The sequence below is a fragment of the Cydia splendana genome, chromosome 11 (genome assembly GCF_910591565.1).
Source record: "Cydia splendana chromosome 11, ilCydSple1.2, whole genome shotgun sequence".
NCBI lineage: Eukaryota > Metazoa > Arthropoda > Insecta > Lepidoptera > Tortricidae > Cydia > Cydia splendana.
In genome coordinates this window covers 16696711-16716290 of record NC_085970.1, presented here as the reverse complement: position 1 = coordinate 16716290, position 19580 = coordinate 16696711, and the positions used below count along the sequence as shown (strand labels likewise).

The following is a 19580-nucleotide window of genomic DNA, read 5'->3' as shown; positions in this document are numbered from 1 at the left end:
GTACCCTTAATTCTCTCTTTGGACCCGAACCGAGCTATGATTACCTATAAGCAAGAGCGAGAAAGAGATATCTGTTTCTCGCTCTCACTTATGAGTGTGGCGCACCAAGGATGCGTCCGGTGCGGTAGTGTGTTATGGCTTTAATTTGGACCTTTCCGCCTGTCAGTCAAGCTTATGTCAAGCTGCCAAGCGAGCGACCCATGAGCGACCTCGACTCGATCAGTTGTCAAACGAGCTATAAAGTTACAGCGATTGCAAATGTTTTTAACGGCGTTAAAGTTTAACATGTGTTTGTAATACTTATTCAAAGTGAATCCCATAATGCCGCCAACGGTTCAGACCAACGAGCCGGAACGGGACAAACGCCCGCAAAGAACTGGCGAAAGGAGGTTAGTTTCTCAAAACATAACAACCCTGCCGCTACGTAGGCATTTCTATACATAACATAATTATTTTCATTACAGATCGGAGCTTGTGACCCGCGTTAAATTCTGTAATACGCTGCCCGACATACCATTTGACTTAAAGTTTATTACTTATCCTTTCCCGTCGACTCGTTTCATTCAGTACAATCCCACCTCATTGGAAAAGAATTACCGGTATGAAGTCCTCACAGAGCATGATTTGGGTGTCCACATAGATCTGATAAACCGGGACATTTACCAAGGCGATGGCAACGCAGTTCTGGACCCAGCAGATGAGAAATTGTTAGAAGACGACGTTTTGACGCCACAGGACTCTAAGAGGTCGCGTCATCATGCAAAGAATGTGTCGTGGCTTCGTCGCTCGGAGTACATCTCGACTGAGCAGACCAGGTTCCAGCCTCAGTCTATGGAAAAGGTCAGTAAAGGCACTGGCCTTAGGGCCTTAGCCTTAGGGCAGATGTACCCTGGGTAACTATACCTAAGGTACATCTGCCTTAAGATTGTTTACACTTACTTATATTTTTAAACAGTGGCGGATTTGCAATCCTAGGCCCCAGGCCCTGTAGGCGCCCCTTTCTAAGCACCCAACATATTGACTACATTTTGAGTTGTTTTTTGTTATCATCTGTGAATTTTTTGCCACAATTTGCCGCCCCTAATATCTTGCCACAGGCCTGGGCCTACTGGGCCTTAGGGCAAATCAACCACTGTTTTTAAATAATAATAACTGGTGTTTTATGAAGGCCGGACTCTTACTAATATGAACCTTTTTTATGTAATGAAATTTTATTTACAACTGTAAATTACATAACATAGTTTTAGTAATTTATTTAAAAATGATTTAATGATAATAATATGAGTAAAATCTTCCAAACTCATTTATTGTTTATAAAATCAGTCACCACATTAATTTAATTAATTTAGATATTTATAATAGGGTGGTATTCCAATTTCTTTGTCCAATGTGTATTGTGTCTCACATTTTGCTTTAATGAGAGAGTGAGATTTGCTTTTGCTTTAATTGGACAGGTGGAATACCAAATAGAATCAGATGTTACTTTGCCGAAATCCATATTAATTAAAACCAAAATATTACTTTGCTAATCCATGAAAAAGATCAATTACTGCTAAGTGCTAACCCGTTATACTTACTTGCGTATTTTTACATGCAATTAATGTTCCCACCCTCCCACCCCAAAAATAAATACGCAAATAAATATAACAAATCCGCGAAAAAGATCAATTACTGCTAAGTGCTAACCCGTTATACTTACTTGCGTAATTTTACATGCAATTAATGTTCCCACCCTCCCACCGCAAAAATAAATACGCAAATAAATATAACAAACCACCACCAAAAGCAAAAATTTATAGCAAAGTAATATTTTGGTTTTAATTAGGTGAAATACCACCCATAGATAAATAAGAATCCAAGATACCTATTATAATATACAAATTCATTTAACAAAATTTACAGGTTGAAGCTAAAGTCGGTTACAATGTCAAGAAGATATTCAGCGAAGAGACTCTTTACATGGACCGTGAGAGCCAGATCAAGGCCATCGAAAAGACATTTGAAGACAACAAGTTGCCTATCGAGAAGCACTACAGCAAGCCAGGAGTTGTGCCCGTGGAGATTATGCCGGTGTTCCCAGACTTTGAGATGTGGAAGTATCCATGTGCGCAGGTCATATTTGACACGGATCCTGCACCGGCGGATAAGAATGTCGCCGGACAAATTGAAGCTATGTCACAGGCTATGATTCGGTCAGTATTTCATTGTACATTTTTCTTTTTATCCAGGGATGGGCAAAGAATGCCCAATGAATGTTTAATCTGGCCCAAGGCTTATAAAGCAGAAAAATTATCGTTCTTAAAACTAATTGCTGCAATTTTTAGGGTTCCATACCCAAAGGGTAAAAACGGGACCTTATTACTAATACTAAGACTCCACTTCATAGACAGTTGAAATTTTCACAGATGATTATTGCTGCTATTACAACAAATACCTATTAAAAAGTACGGAACCCTCGGTGGGCGAGTCTGACTCGCACTTCTCCGGTTTTTCTTTTTATATAGGGATGGCCAAATAATGCCCATTGGTCATTGTTGGCAGGAGATCAAGGAGGCTTTAAAGCAGAAAAATTATGGCTCTAAAAACTCAAAGTATTTTAGTTTGTTTTAAAGATTGGCATCCCACAATTTTTTTTTAATGTGCGTTAAAATAAGTCGGTCCAGCCAGGTACAATGGTTAGAAAATGATACTGTGTTTTATAATTTAAGTAATTATAAGTTCTATAACCTAATTAATTAATGAACTTCAACAATACATTTCTCATCCTCATACTATATTTCACCAAAATAGTAGATTTGTTAATGAGCACTGGCTCATTAACAAAAGTGGCTATTAGGGTGGTTCAAAAAACATTTTTTTTATTTTCCTACGGGGCACCCCCTTTTTGTTACACTTATTATGCTGATAAAATACAGCAAGTTTCGTAACTTTATCTCAACTACAAGGGGGTGCTCAACCACTTTGAAATTTTGTATTTTGTATAAAACCCTTAAAAAAAAGTTTTTATTATTCAGAATTTTATTGAAGTATGTTTTCGCACTATTTGTACATGTCATTTGTAAGTTTTAAAGAAGAGAAACATTTTTATTTCTATTTTTTATAATTTTTCAAAAGTAAGATTTTTTGAATTTCACCTAAAAAAAATCATTAAGATAGAAATAAAAATGTTTATTTAATTAAAAACTTTTAAATCACACTTTCTAATAACGTCAAAACTACAACTTACATAAAAAAAAATATTTTTTTTTATTCAATACAACTTTGAAAAATTTCAAAGTGTTTGAGCACCCCCTTGTAGTTGAGATAAGATTATAAAACTTGACGTATTTTGTCAATATAATAAGTGTAACAAAATGAGAGGGTGCCGCTTCTTCTAGCTAGAGTTTGAATTTTTCCCATACAAACGTGAACCACCCTAGTGGCTATGGCTATATACAGCCACAACACTACATAATAAATTAATAATAAACCTATCAAGTCCCATGACACGGGCTAGGGCAGCATCCGCTCGGTGTACCCCTTATTCATTAAAGTGTCAAAAGGGCCTCTACGTGTCGTCTTCGGCTCCGCGCACGCCTCCCAAAGGTCTGGAACACCATTGTTAAAATTTTACGTAAAATTAAATCACTTCTAATGTGTTCACAGAGGTGTGATGGACGAAAGCGGAGAACAATTCGTAGCCTACTGTCTGCCCACCGAAGACACGATATTGAAGCGCCGCAGAGACGTCACCGAAAACGTTCCGTACCTGGACGGGGATACTTACGAGTACAAGATGGCTCGGGAATACAACTGGAACGTTAAGAGCAAGGCTTCTAAGGGTTATGAGGAGAATTATTTCTTGGTGAGTTTTTTAACACTTTCACCGCATTTCCAATACTAAATAGACACACCTAGCATATTCTTGGAAAAGAATGACAGTGAATGTGTTAAGGCAATTTTTGAAAATATTCACAAGATTCAATCTAGCGATCCTGGGAAACTAGCCTAGTTCACCGCTCTTACAGCTGTGCTACCAATGCTTGTCTGATTGCATTATATATTTACATTGCATACGTTGTTGTACAAGTAATAAGATAAATATTTTTTATTAGTACGAATTGTAGCCATAAAATGAAAGTTAGGTAAAAATGATAATTTAATACTTAGTCACATTGTACTTGAAATTTGTGCTTACTTTACTTGTCTGCTCGTTACCTTTTCATAGTCAAATTACCTATGGAACCCGATTTTAATTAATAGTAAGCGTTAGTCCTGGACTCTCCATAGGCAAATTTATTTAGGCAACACCCAGTGGTGTTGGCAGGGAAAAATTACATAGGCTTCCACATATGAAACAGCTATTAATTAATAAAATTAAGTATTTTAGTATACTTCAGTGATGTATTCTATTTCTCCTCCAGGTTGTGAGAAACCACGCAGTGTACTACAACGAGCTAGAAACCCGCGTGCGGCTCTCCAAGCGCCGCGCGCGCGCCGGGGCGGCCGCGCAGGCGCTGACGCGGCTCGTGGTGACGCACCGGCCGCTCAGCGCGAACGAACACCGTATATTGAGGCTCAGAGAAAAACAATTGGAACCTGTTCAGGTAACCGTTGCCTAACTGAAGCTCGACTGAGGCTCAGGGAAGAGCCCGTTCAGATGTGGTAACTAAAAAAAATTGGGCGCCTTTTTTGTTTTGCGTTAACATTCCGATTTTTGACAACTAGTTTCTTTTTTAGAGCTGTCAAAACGATTTTGCTATTATGGAATTTATATGAAACACTAGCATGTGACGTCACAATCAAATTACCTACTCTTTATAGTTTTATACGGGTTTTAAAATATAAATTGTATCTAAAAATGACTGCTGTCCACGTTTCTCTATTTGTCTTCTGGTGCTTTATTTCATGCATGGTGTTAAATAATTTATTTTAAATACAGTCAAATACCCTATTCACAATTTGAGGGTCTCAGAGATTTCTAAATATAAAACAGCGGCGGCCAATCTGGTTTTACTAGTGTAACTGTCACAGCGCTCGTAGTAAAGCACTGACCACAGCGCGGCTGAACACCACCTACTGAGGCTGCGTGAAACAGTTAGAGCCTATTGGGAGTAGTCCTTGAAATAAGAATCAAAAACCCAAAAGTGTGTTCAGATCTGATTTATTTCTTTTGATTCAGATTTATCATATATCCGCAACGCCTAAGTTTCTCTTAACTATATCTGGTCAAGCAAATCTTGTCAGTAGAAAAAGACGCGAAATTCAAATTTTCTATGAGACGATATCCCTACGCGCCTACATTTTTCAAATTTGCCGCCTTTTTCTACTGACAAGATCTGCTTGACCAACTATAAATACATAGTTCACTTTTGTTGGTAAAGTAACAAATGTTGTTTCAAACAGGAAGAGGAAGACGAAGAAGAAGAGGAAGAGGACGAGGAAGAAGAGGAAAAACAAGAGCAGAATGGAGAAAAAGAAAGGTACGAATATTCTACACACATTCAAATTAAATAAGTAATATAGGAGATTCTTACTAAATTAACTAAGCCCACTGTAAGCTTGTGTTATGAATTTTTAGTTAGGCAATGATATATAGTTTGGCAAGCCATATACGTCAGTAAAAAAGGCGGTAAATTTAAAAAATGCAGGCGCAAAGCGTTGTCTTTCTCGCCTTTTTGCCGCATATAGTTATTACTATCCGATTTCTTAAATAGAACTTGTGTTTAAAAATAACTGCTATCTATATTTTTCTAATAATTATTTTGTGCTTTATTTCATGCATGGTGTGAAATAACTTATTTTAAATACAGTCAAATACCCCTATTAATGCATTTCAGATCTCGTTCCCGCTCGAAATCTGTCTCAAAATCCCCAGCGGGTTCAGAGCGGTCCCGCTCCGGTTCGCGATCCAAATCTAGATCCAAATCGCGATCCAAGTCCAGGTCCAAGTCGCGATCCAAGTCCAGGTCCAAGTCACGGTCCAAGTCGCGGTCAAGGTCACGCTCGGGCTCGGCGGCGTCGCGGAAGTCGAGGTCAAGATCGAGGTCGGGCTCAGCCCGGTCTGGCTCAGCGAGGTACAATCCTTATTAGTATTATAAATGCGAAAGCACAGAATAAATAATAGTACTACCGTACAGAAAGGAAACTTCCTACAAAACCGAAGTTTGACAGCGGTTTAGGGTCGAATCATGCTGTCCCTTTCTAATATATGGCACTATCCCTTTCGGCTATTTAGGGTTGTCAAAATTCAAGCCATTATCTTATCTGTGGTCGTGCACGCAAAGGGACGTCAAGTGGTGTCAACCCTAATAATTGCTCGGAGCAGTGCTGAGCCGAGCGGAGCCGAGTTTAGCCGAAGTCAGGAGTTTTGCACCCCTGGCGAAAGTAACTAACTCTGTCTGTTACCTTTTTATAGTTAAACTGCAAAACCGATTCAGATTAAATTTTGTATGGATATAATTTGACTCCATGGAAACCCGGGAATGACACAGGCTAGTTTTTTTCGGACAAAAATCACCGTTCTACACAGACTAAGTCCTGGGCAGAAGCCGAACTAGATGGCGCTATACGGCGCCGTATTTTGCGTCGTAACCGAATTGTTCAATGCAATTGAACTACCGCACAATGTACTAGACCGCACATTAAGAATATGTAGATCTAAAGTGTCATTCTATGGAACTTGCTAACTATGTAAACAAACCGCCATATTGAAATTGTCTCTGAATGATGAATTTACTAATGACTTTTGTTTACATAGATAGCAAGTTCTATAGAACGACACTTTACTGTAAATTTTGAGGCACGTTTTTTTTTATTTTGTGCCTCTTCTGCTCTAAATAAGTTTTGGTATAGATGATAATGTGTATTGTTGGCTTCCAGGTCCGGGTCCGGGCGTTCCCGATCCCGCTCAGGATCGCGGGCTTCGTCCCGCGCCAGCTCGAGGGGCTCTCGGGCCAGCTCCAAAGGCAGTGGGAAGGTAAGGCCATCGAACATTGTATACGGTTGTGTATGCCATTGATGTATTCAAGACGGTTAAAATGGGATTTAAACTTTTTAACGACTTCTACGCGGACGAAGTAGCGGGCGGAAAGGAAGGAAATAGTACTTACTACTTAGAAGTTAAAAAATAAATTCTTAAATACACACATAAACTCTTGATCATTAAACCAGAAACTATATTCGGTGTATATACTTAGGCAAAATCATTTTACAGACTAGGCTACGAGGCCAATAATAGAGGAAAAAAAGTAAATATTAAATTTGTTATCTATACTTACTATATTTTATTTTCAGGGCTCCAAAGCCACTTCCAAAGCGAGTTCCCGCGCATCATCCCGCGCCAGCAAGCGCTCCAGCCGAGCGTCCTCTCGGGCTTCACGCGCCTCTTCTAAAGGCTCAAGAGCCTCTTCTAAAGGCTCGAGAGCCTCTTCCAAAGGCTCAAGGGCGAGCTCGAGGAAGTCGGGCTCTGGGAGTGGATCTGAAAGGAGTCGTAGCCGCTCTGGTAGCGGGTCGAAACGGGTAAGTGGCCTAAGTGATTCACGTGTTATTCAGTCGATGAATTTGTCATCTTAAGGCTCAGAAGCCTCCCCCCAAGGGTTTTCCTCGCACCAGTAGCGTATATACTCACGGGTTGCACAGGGCCTCTTCTAAAGGCTCAAGAGCCTCGTCTAAAGGCCCAAGAGCCCCTTCCAAAGGCTCGAGGCAAAGGGTCTTTAGCGGTCAAAGGATTAACATAATAAGCTAAATTAGAAACGGGTAATGCATACTTTTAATAAATTATATTAAGATTTATTAAATTTTTGTTGCAGGGCTCTCGAAGTGGATCAGCATCTAGCGCCTCATCTAAACATAGCGGCTCCGACTAGTGAATTTAGACTTATGCGTATTGTAATTTATAAGATATAGATAGATGGTCAAGCCAACCCTGTCAGTAGAAAAAGGCGCGAAATTCAATTTTCTATGAGACGATATCCCATCGCGCCTACATTTTTCAAATTTGCCGCCTTTTTCTACTGACAAGATCTGCTTGACCAAGTATATCTGTTCGAATTAAAGTCATTGACTGAATAATTATCTTTGTTTTTCTTTAACCCTTTGATTCCTTTGAACGCCACGCGTATCGTGCACCTTGTTGGAATGCACGTCAATAGGGTATTTGACTGTATTTAAAACATTATTTTACCCCATGCATGAAATGAAGCACCAGAAGATTAATAGAGAACGTAGACAGCAGTTATTTTTTGACACAATTTCTATTTCAAAACCCATATAAAACTATAAATAGTAGGTAATTTGATTGTGATGTCACATGCTAGTGTTTGATCAGACCAAAGAGAATAGATAGTATAGAGGGGTCCTGTCATAGTAAATGTTGTAGTCACAGTAAATTTACTGGCATCTATCGGCACACGACTAAAACTCAAAATGAAAACGTATAAAATTATCAAAAAAATGTATATATATGGATAAATGATTTTATTATTTTTATATCATTTTGACCCATGTTCATTCACTGATATTTGCTGATATCTATGTGTTAAAATTTGTAAATATGAAACGGTGTCGTCATGCCATCTAGCCGAGCATAGGCTAAAGGTGTGTGCGCCATCTATCCGAGAATGACACTTTTTCTTGATTTCCGAGGCACGTTTTTTCCTTAGACTTTATTCATCTTATACGAAGTTACATATGTCTTTGGATCAGACCAATCAGAAAACAGCTTTGCAGAGGAAACTACATCCAAGTCCTTACTAAAACATTGGAAGAAAGAGCTATTACCGTTTGTAGCCGCCGCTTTTGCGGCTTCATCCGCTTTTTCATTACCATGGATGCCTTTGTCGCAGTTGAAATAGATTGGAGAAGTTTAAGTTGAAGAAGTTGAAGTTGACTAAGATGAAGAAGTTGCAGAAGTCGAAGAAGGTTAGGAAGATAAAGAAGTTGGGGAAGTTGAAGAAGTTGGAGAAGTTGAGGAAGTTGAAGCTGGAGAAGTTGAAGTTGTAATTTGCACACCAGATTACATTTATAAAGTGTACAAGACTCACAAGAGATAAGAAGCGATTTTGAGAAATTCAACCCCTAAGGGGGTTAAAAAGGGGATGAAAGTTTGTATGGGGTTCAAGTTTTATTTTAAGCTAGGAATTTGAAACTTCGTAAAAAGATATATTATTAAAATACAAAAAAAAACTAATTTCAGCGTTTTTGAAAATTCATCCCCTAAGGTGGTGAAAAAGGGGTCGAAAGTTTGTATGGATATCAAACATTTTTTCGAACGCGGGACTTGAATCTTTGTATTTGGGAATATTATTAAGACAGGAAAAGTGATTTCAGCGTTTTGTAAAAATCATCCCCTAACAGGGTTAAAAAGGGGTTGAAAGTTTGAATCCATTACAAATGCTTTGAAACTTCGTAGAAAGGCATAATAATAGCCGATTACAAAAAAAGGTTTTGGAAATTCAACCCCTAAGGGGGTTAAAAAGGGGATGAAAGTTCGTCTTGGGGTGCAAAAGTTTATTATAAGCTAGGAACTTGAAACTTTGCAAAAAGGTATTAAATTAAAGAACATGAAAACGAATTTAAGCATTTTTGAAAATTCATCCCCCAAGGTGGTGAGAACCACCAAAGCACCAACTTTAAAACATTAATAATAAAAGCTCGCATCGGCGCCATGGCCTTGATTGCTTAGCGTCTAAGGGTACCCCACAGTCCCCACATCATAATTATCAGATGATCTTGTGGCAGGGGGAGGGGTGGGGGGGTTGCGTTAAAATCACCAAATATCACCAAGGGGGAAGGGGGGTCAACAATAGGCCAAATATGATCACATGATTTCTGGACGACCCCTAAAAACTATCCTATGTCCTACCCCGGGACTCAAACTATCGGCGCGATTCGGGAAATGAATTAGAGATAACTAGATACGATATAGTAAAGATATGTGACGTCCCTCGGATAAAGGTACCTTATAGTGGTTGGCGCTTACGCTAATATTAACGCCGCTCCAATATTATTGCGGCGCTATGCGACGTAAGCGCCAGCCGCCATAAGGTACCTTTTGCCGTGGAACGTCACCTTTACTATTTCATATCTAGTGAATCTATAATTCATTTCCCGAATCGCGGCGCCAGCCGCCATAAGATACCTTTTGCCGTGGAACCTTTACTTTTTCATATCTAGTGAATCTCTAATTCATTTCCCAAATCGAGCCGTATCTCTAGTACATATACCAAATTTCAACTAAATCGGTTCAGCGGCTTAGGCGTGAAGAGGTAACAGACAGACAGACACATTTTCGCCTTTATAATATTAGTATGGATTATTATACTTTTGTTACCAATATCAACTTCATTGCCTGATGATATTTCTATTGCTCGTGCATAATTGCTGAACCGCCCATGATGCCGGCTGTCAATGTCACTGTGCGAGTGTAACAGTGACTGTCACCATCACCATCGCCCATGGACTGTGTTGTGTCCAAGTGCGTTGCCGAAATTTAAGATGGGAGTCGGTCTTTGGCGTTAAACCTGCGCTGCGGATATATCGGCCATTGGCGTCCAAAAGGTTAAATGAATTATTTTGAATGATAAACATTTAATAACATTCATTCCGAATCGATTTGCTTCTGAATTTGTTTGATATTTTAGAGTTACTATTTTTCTTGTGTTGGTGCGGTGCAAATTTTTGTGTTTCATTCGGTGGCAAAATTTGTTTAACCCTCGTGCCTTGAAACCCTCGCAACGCTCAAGATTCCACTTTTCGAATACAATTTTGGAATCGTTCGCTTGCTCTGGTATCTGGGGGCACGGTAGTGCCCCCGCCAAGACGAGCAAAGCGAAGCGCAAGGGCACTATCTACCTTTTCTCGAAGCGTTTCGTCGTTTTTTTGAACCATCATAATATGGGTTTGGATTATACCAGATAAACAAAATTCTCGGGATATGATGTCAATAGTGGACTTATTAAACATAAAAAATTTCAATTGCATAGCTCTTATAGTTTAGATTTTATTCATATCTAAAAAACCCCGATTTCGTCACTGAGTCACTCACTCACTCACTCACTGTTGATCATCAAAACCTCTAGGGTACTCCCTGAAGTCCTAGGAAGCTGAAATTTGGTATGTAAGATAGTATTAGTACACAAACAACAAAAAAATTCAAAAACTTGAAATTTTTGGCCCCTAAGGGGGTGGAATTTTGTATGGGAAATCAATAACCGCTGAACCGATTTAGTTGAAATTTGGTATGTAGTTAGTTTTTGTAATAGGGAATGGTATATAATAGTTTTCAACCCCAAAATCATCCCGTAAGGGTGAAAAGGGGGTGGAAAAGGGCGTTAGGGGAAAAAGGGGGTTGAAGTTTGTATGGGGAATCAGTAAAAAGCAGATTGTATAAAAGATGCCCGATGTACGTATTTCAGGATTTTTAATAGTAGGTTCTTAAATCACACGCGCAACCCTTTAAATTAGGGGATGGAAGCCCTACCAAAAAAAAATTCATGTAAAATGTTGCCAAGACGAAACCATAAGGCTCGCACTGACAAAAAGTTATCAGATCTCTTGTAGAGCCAAGCTTCTAACTCTACAAGCCCTAACTTCACAAACTCTAAACCCTTGTCAAAATATGTGGCTTGGCCGTTTCGTTACTCCAAGAACTATTGTATTATAAAAAATAATGAATAGTGAATACATTTTTCACCTTACGTCCATGTGACAGTAGCGAAACGGTCAAGCCACATATTTTGACTAAGGTGAAGAGGTTAGATGCTTGGCTCTACAAGAGATCTGATAACTTTTTGTCAGTGCGAGCCTTATGGTTTCGTCTTGGCAACATTTTACATGAAAATGTTTTTGGTGGCTCAATATTAGCACGAGAGGTATAACAATAACTTTACCCCTTGTAGAACAAATAGGTACATAACTATGCTACTTTTGATGCGAGGCCACACAATTTGAGTTGGTAGATTTTAAGTATCTATGTAAGTATGCTAATGGGTTGAATCAAAAATTCAACATCACGCTACGCAAAGATTAATACGAGTAGGTTACCAAAACCTTAATCATAATGACTTGCAATATTAGACTTCATAAAACCGGACTAAAATGGTAATAACAGCTCTATAATAACAATAACAGGTTGATATGCAGAATAGCTGACAATACGTTCTAAATGTTGAATATGATTTAATTTAATGATAGCACAACCAGCGGTGATGTCAATATTAGGTGGCCAAGTACCTACCACCTGGCCTTGTAACGTATCTTCTCAAGGAAAAGAGTAGGTGATTTGTGCGTGACGAAGCGTTTTTAAAGCTTATTATGTCACTATATACTTTATCTACTAGTCATCCGAAATAATAATCTAAACTATATCATCTTCCTCGCGTTATCCCGGCATTTTGCCACGGCTCATGGGAGCCTGGGGTCCGCTTGGCAACTAATCCCGAGAATTGGCGTAGGCACTAGTTTTTACGAAAGCGACTGCCATCTGACCTTTCAACCCAGAGGGTAAACTAGGCCATATGGGGATTAGTCCGGTTTCCTCACGATGTTTTCCTTCACCGAAAAGCGACTGGTAAATATCAAATGATAATAATCTAAACTATATACATATGTATATTGAAAAACCTAAGTGCTCCGTAAAACGAAGTGCAGGCATGTTGGTTTAGTTAGATTCTCGTTGATGTCTTTTGTTAGTAGTTAGTAGGCGTACAGGTAGAGTGAACAGGCCTATTCGGATTTCGAGATAATCACAAGATCTTGAAACGATTTAGAGATCAACTAGATCTACATTAGATATCGACTAGATGTGACTTGGATATCTAAGTCATAACTTGTCGAAATCGTTCAAGAGGATATCCAGAATCGCGGAAACGTCAAATTTGACATATCTATCTTACAAATATCTTTAAATTATCCGTATCGTAACTTGTTGAAGTCTAGTAGAAATCTAATTCATTTTCCGAATCGAGCCGTCAGAGTATTTGCACAATGAATATTATCTTCGTACACATAAAAAAGGTAGGTACCTATTCATTTTTTTTTTAGTTTTTAGAGCACCGTACAAAACTTTGTTCACGGTGCTCTTATGGGATCACTTCGGTCTTGCAAATCGGTTAAATGCGTTTTTCTCAAAGACCGTTTGATGTAGGTACCTGAAATTTGGAATAGTTATGGCAAGTACCATCACTAACACTGTGAAGAAGTCGAAACTGCTTATTTCAGATTTTAGGGGGAAATTTAGGGGCTTAGAGGGTTACGCTGAATTTTATTTTAGTTTGTTTTCTGATGACACCGCAAATCAAAGAAGACATTATAGGTACTTACGTATAAAAATCATATATATAAAATTGATATAATGTATAAATGTATGACAATAATAGAGTAAGAGCGCGGCAAAGTATGTCCTGTTCCTGTCACTAAAGATATTTTGACAGTATCTGAATACCGACGCACGTCGGCCCGCGGTCCCGTACGAGGGCTGCAGCAGCCCCTGATAGGTCGCCCACACGCCGTCGTCAAGGTATGAGCGACAGCGTATGTCATGTCACTACAGACACAGATTGTACCTCAACACCGACGTCCATGGGGCCCACAGTCCCGTAGAAGAGCTGAAGCAGCCCCTGGCAGTTTGTCCACATACCGTCGCCGTCGCGGACGAGGTATGAGCGCGGCGCCCTTGATAGCGTATGGACTGTCACCACCGATACACCTGACCGGTCAAAAACAGAACGTTTAGTAGGGGTATAAAGGTTATATGTGATTCTTTTTTTCCTGAAAATTTGACCCGTTTGCGTCTCATCGCGCCCCCTAATTTTACATGACACTTGAATGATGATGACCCCTAAGTTAATGTCCTACAGCGTGTTTTCTTGGACGCTCTTATCTGAGCTATGTACGTAATGTACGGTAAATAATTCAATTTGTAAATTAGAGTAATAGTCCGAGTTACTGTACCTACCTTCTAAAATATTTAATAACTGGGTAGTTTAGTTTGTTTCGCGGGAGCTTTTATAAAAAATCCTTACCTTCTTTATGTATCTTTCAGCGTAGCTTCCCGTTCACTTAACAAAGCTATTTTCTCTCGAAGCTTCGTAGCGAGTTCCTTCGCGAGGTTCAGCGCGGCCCCCAACTTCGCCTGCAGCGTAGGCGTAGACACGTTGCTACCCAGTTCGGGAGCTTCGTTGCTCTCGTTGGCCTTTGTCAGCGTTTTTGGGAGCCTTTGGTTGGGTATTTGTAGCTCTTGACCTTCATACTGTTTCAGGTCGGCGTCGTAATTCAATCGAGCGTTAATATCTTTACTGTAAATAGGGTTGCCAACTTTTTTTGAGTGAAATATAATATATTGCAAAATTACATATATAATAATATAGTACACTGAAAGAAAATATAGTACAGTTAAGGAGATGGTTTAAAATAAATGAAAAGTATAATGATTATATTATGATGACGTTCGTGCAGAAAATTTAAAATATTATCAAAATAAAGGTAAATTATAATAAAATCTATTCACCAAAAGTTTAAGTGATAACATCCTAAGCAACTTTAAAAAAATAAACTGTAAGTATTTTTCTAAATTATGATTGGAAATTTGAGTCTGAACACAATTGAACCCCTTTAAATAATAACCCATATCGTCACTACTTTGAAATAATCCCATATCTCGCACTGCCAGTCAAAGTTAAAACGCAGTATTAACTCTGCATGCAATCCATACAAAGTTACCACATTTTTCTTATGATTGACAGCACGAGACATACCTACGAGTTTTATCAAAGTAGTCATGATAGGTTAACTTAAAGCATCTACAGCATGTTTCATATTTCATTCGGAATTAAATAATTTCCATTATTACCTAATCATACCTAATCAATAAATATAATCATACGCGAGTAGTGTTTACGAGTAGGATAATTAAGGCAAATTGCTATAAAAGATCAGGGCCAATATCATTCTGTGACTAGCACGGGTGTTTTGGTGGAGAGCGAGTTACAATAGGTGTTTCCTTTGGCCGCGATACGGCAGTAAGCGGCCGGTCCGGGCTCGCGCACCACGCTATCACGAACGCCGTGGAAATGATAAACGCATATTAAAAACGCTGACACAACTATTTTAAAGCTATACTTATTCATAGCGCATAACACAGAGTGCCCATGCAAACACATTTTCTGTGAAGAGCATTTAAAATCGCAGTTACATAAATAACGGGAAACTGGAGATTAAGTAGTGTAAGGTATTTTATTTACTTACATATACGAGTGATTCTCAAGAAAGTGGCATCGACAGGTTAAAGTAAATGAATTTATTTTTTTTGTATTTTTTTTACTTTTAAGAATGAAAAATATGTTTTACTACTTCAAGTAGGTACCCCAAAATTTCAAAAGGGAACGGAAAATGAAGAAGTTATTTTCAAGACTTACAATAACCTATACATTGAACATAGGTTAAAGTTAAGCAGGTTACAGTGAAAAATAGATTATTTTTTATTTTTTCTCTTGAACGGATAATAATACGAATCTCTTACTTTTAGCATAGATGAATAAACCTTCATACAATATTAAAATGATTACATTACATTAGGCCCCATACCAAATTCGTAAAATAATCGAGACAAGTTAAAGTTAACATTCCGTTACAAACCCCAGATTCCTGCCTTTAACCACTTGTCTCTACGAAACTACGACATTTGGGTCATGATGGTACCCTACGGTGGTTAGCTTGATACTTACCTAATATTTTGCCATAGTTATGATATAAATAAAATTTTCTGTGTATGAGTCAGACGCAATACCGCGGATGTATATACAGGTTACAGTGAAAATATCCTTGGACAAACTTCGTGCGTGAATATTGTTGTAAAAAAAATTATATAAGGCCTGTGCAATGTACATTTTAAAAGGTATTGTTTATGTTATTATATAGCATTATATTTTATTTACATGAATTGGTGCTTATAAAATCTAAAGAACTAAAACTGGAAGAGCGATGCTTTGGGACAAGACAAGGTTACTGTGAAAAGTGCTACTCTTTATTTTTTATATATATAAGTATTACATTTAAATAAAAATGATGACTTGGCCTCAATAAACATTGTTTTAGTTTATCTAGATACATTTTTGTTTCATATGAAAAAGAGCAAATAAACAACCATTCAATTCAAAAACTCGATGACAGGTTAAGATGCCACTTTTTTGAGAATTACTCTTGTTACATGTCTTTGTGTCTTAGCCTTATTGACCATCAATTGCCTACAAGTGCTGGTAAAAATTTAACTTATATGCGGCTACGATAGAAGAATAATCAACTATGGATTTATCTGGTAAGTTAAAGTAAATATTTAATTGCGCGATCAATCGTCAAGAAAGCGAGGCGAGCGATTAACCTGTATGCCTAACAGTAATTAGAAAATGTATAAGTATTATAATATCGAACCTAAGTATAAGTCAGTAGTAATAATAACCAAAACTGTGAAATTGTGAACCATCTATTTTTGCTACACCCTTTCCAGGGTCCATGTATATAACATCAGTACTACGGTATGCAAATAAAGATCTCTTATCTCTTATTTCTTAATAGGCTAAATTGCCAATAACTGGCCTCATCAGAAAATAATAGTTACCTAGTCCACTACTGGTCACGTAATTTCTGAGGTATATATATTTACTGAGTAATAGTTAGTAGGTATTACGATTATTTAATGTAAATCTTGTTTCCTCCTATATTATCGCTTATTATTGGAGGTAGGAAGGAGGCAGTGATTTTTAATAAATAAAGTACCTGGTTGTCGTTGTCGTCGACGTCATCTTGGAGCCACTATTTTTAGATAAACGACAATCCAATAATCGGAGTTATTGACAATATAAATATGAACTTAACATGTGGCCGTGGCCTTAAAAATATTAACATAGTGGCCTTTGTGACATATGTCTAACCCCAACGCAACTTTATTGACAATGCGAATTGTATAAATATGTATCCCGTTGCTCCAGCAATAAAATGGGTATTTTCATAAAACGAAGGTACATACCCATACTTAAATAAATAAAACATAGGACAATCATTACTAAGTCGATCTAGCCCCACAGTAAGCTCAATAAGGCCTGAGTTGTGGGTATTAGACAGCGAGTATTAGAGTACTAGACGATAATATATAGGGTGGGCAAAAAATAAGTGCATTCCCGTTGCCAGGGAGGTTTTGGGATTATACTGTACTGAGCAACTTTTCCTATGGGAGTCCCCATAATGGGACCAACCCCGAAATCGCGAAAAAAAAATTGTCTGTTCTGTTTCAGAATGCATTTTGGCCGGTCCATTTTCTATGGGAGAGTAAATTTTTATTTGCGATTTCGGGGTTGGTCCCATACTAAAAGTTGCTCAGTATAATCCCAATACCTCCCTGGCAACGTAAATACCTACTTAAATACATAGAAAATGCTATCTTTACGATGCTTCAGGTAATTTCGATTTTTAGATTCAATGGTCTGAGGAGAGGAGAGTTAATATGCGGACGGAGTGTGCTGTTCACTCGAGTTAAACACTACTTTTTATTTCGACTACGAGGATAGTAAAATACATGTGTATTTTATATACTTAACGGAGAATATACGTTGTAGTATGTCTTGAGGTTGGATAAATTAATAATTGAGGTAGGTCAGGCAGATATAAGGATCGTGGTTTATTGAGTTAAATAATTATTATCGAAAATGGAAATCATCCGGCCAATCTATTATCGAACTTTCATTGTTAACAGTAGGTAAGTAAAATAAAATTATTAGTTCAACGGTCGTACTTTTAACCCGCTTCCTAGATAACCTACCCGACTTCCAGACTAATTAATTATGACAAAAACATACTTGTTTCAGCTCAAGAGGTTATTGACGGGATCCTCTCCAAGGAGGCCGCCGAGACTCCATCCGACTCGGTCAAACTAGAGGAGCTAGACATCGAGCTGCCAAAATGGTTCGACGAGAAGAAATACAACCAGTGAGTATAACTTTAATCATCATCATCAAATATAAACCTGGATTTGATGAGATGGCATTATTGTTAAAATAGCAGGCATATCCTGTTTTGAATTTTAATGCTTCTTCGAAGATCTGAGCTCCTCTGGGTCATCTCATCTGGGCCCATAACCTAAAGGTACCAAAACAATGGCATACCTAACAAAGGCGCTACGTAAAAAAGATTAACATAGTAGCTTAAATACGTAAGTCAACCAGCCAGTCACAAAGCCTATTAAGAATTCATTAAGGTCAGAAAACAAAAGTTGTATCAGCTTATCAGCAGCTCGTCAATAACAATAACACACTCCGTCCGCATATTAACTCTCCTCTCCTCAGACCATTGAATCTAAAAATCGAAATTACCTGAAGCATCGTAAAGATAGCATTTTCTATGTATTTAAGTAGGTATTCCCGTTGCCAGGGAGGTTTTGGGATTATACTGAGCAACTTACTATGGGACGAACCCCGAAATCGCGAAAAAAAAAAATTGGCCGTTTCATACATTTTGGCCGGTCCATTTTCCATGGGAGGGTAATTTTATTGCTGCACTTATTTTTTTGCCACGCGGTAGCGAATTTACAAAAGCTATACTATTTCAGTCACGACTCAGATTCTAATAGGTGAGCTTTTGTTTAAGCATATTACTTAACAATATCTATAGGTACCGTTTCGGTAAAAAGTAGTCACTGAAATGGATTAGCTTTTTGCATACATATTTTCAAATATTCTTCACGACAAAACCTAGTCGAGTTTAGTAAGGTCAGTCACGTTTGAATGTGATATCAAAACTTTAATAATACTCATTTACTCAAATGGATTAGCAATTGTCGCGATATATGTGACGTCCCACGGGTAAAGGTACCTTATGGCGGTTGGCGCTTACGCTATTATTAACGCCACTCCAATATTATTGCGGCGCTATGCGACGTAAGCGCCGGCCGCCATAATGTACCTCTTTCCGTGGAACGTCACATATTTAAACATTAATGCTGTCACAATACGTAGTCGAGCGGAGTCTCGCCGTCATGTTTGTTTACCGTGAACATGCAATGTAAGTAAATTCGTACTCCCTTATTCATAAACGCGCTACAATTAATCCTCAATTAGCTAATAATCATTTGTCTTTTTCTGTCATTTTGACTTATGTATTTGTAAGAAAGCTGCAACCTCCAAGGGTGGGTTAGGTTAGGTTAGAACTGCGACCCCCAAGAAAACGAACTGTTACCAGAAAAGTGGGTTAGGTTAGAACTGCGACCCTTAATCTTATTTTATCACCGAGTTCCTATGGCTACCTCCTGTCTCCATCATCAGATCAGCTCAATGGTACCATAATATTGCATTGTCATCCGACTTACTCGTACATATGTATGCAAATTTTCAGCTTCATTGAAAGGCGGCAAGTGGGTCAAATTTAGCTTGCAAGATTTGACCCGTACAAACATAGTTACAAATTTACATAGGTACATTGCAAGTTAAATAAAAGCTTGTAATAAGAACCGACTTGACTTACCAGTTTATAATGTCAAAATTTCTATCGTCATTGAAAAGTCACCTTTTCTGACCATAACTGACTGTGACTCATGGTACCCTTTATAACTTATC

At 38.2% G+C, this 19580-nt stretch overlaps 2 protein-coding genes and 1 long non-coding RNA gene across 3 annotated transcripts in view; all 3 read left to right on the top strand.

The window, feature by feature from the left end:
* The window catches only part of LOC134794983 (uncharacterized), a 312799-nt gene that overhangs the window by 201152 nt on the left and 92067 nt on the right, over window positions 1-19580 (top strand). The window lies entirely within an intron of this gene.
* Window positions 1-19580, top strand: part of LOC134794914 (uncharacterized) — a 443559-nt gene that overhangs the window by 414634 nt on the left and 9345 nt on the right. Inside the window, exons 2-3 of the mRNA XM_063766767.1 lie at window positions 16277-16294; window positions 17838-17958. Of these exons, the coding sequence (XP_063622837.1) occupies window positions 16282-16294; window positions 17838-17958 (134 nt within the window). The 5' untranslated portion in view covers window positions 16277-16281. The remainder of the gene's footprint in view (window positions 1-16276; window positions 16295-17837; window positions 17959-19580) is intronic.
* On the top strand, window positions 215-7981 carry LOC134794829 (RNA polymerase II-associated factor 1 homolog). Its single transcript, XM_063766629.1, has 10 exons — window positions 215-389; window positions 465-840; window positions 1903-2192; window positions 3646-3844; window positions 4404-4586; window positions 5386-5462; window positions 5820-6056; window positions 6862-6958; window positions 7276-7500; window positions 7791-7981. The coding sequence occupies exons 1-10, from the start codon at window positions 322-324 to the stop codon at window positions 7845-7847; spliced, it is 1809 nt and encodes a 602-aa protein (XP_063622699.1). The 5' UTR covers window positions 215-321; the 3' UTR covers window positions 7848-7981.

Bases quoted from the DNA above. Each gene is read 5' to 3' on its own strand.
- LOC134794829 (XM_063766629.1), top strand. From the start codon at position 322: ATGCCGCCAACGGTTCAGACCAACGAGCCGGAACGGGACAAACGCCCG. The intron at 2,193-3,645 runs GTCAGTATTTCA...ATGTGTTCACAG, and splicing joins ATGTCACAGGCTATGATTCG to AGGTGTGATGGACGAAAGCG. The intron at 6,057-6,861 runs GTACAATCCTTA...GTTGGCTTCCAG, and splicing joins GCCCGGTCTGGCTCAGCGAG to GTCCGGGTCCGGGCGTTCCC.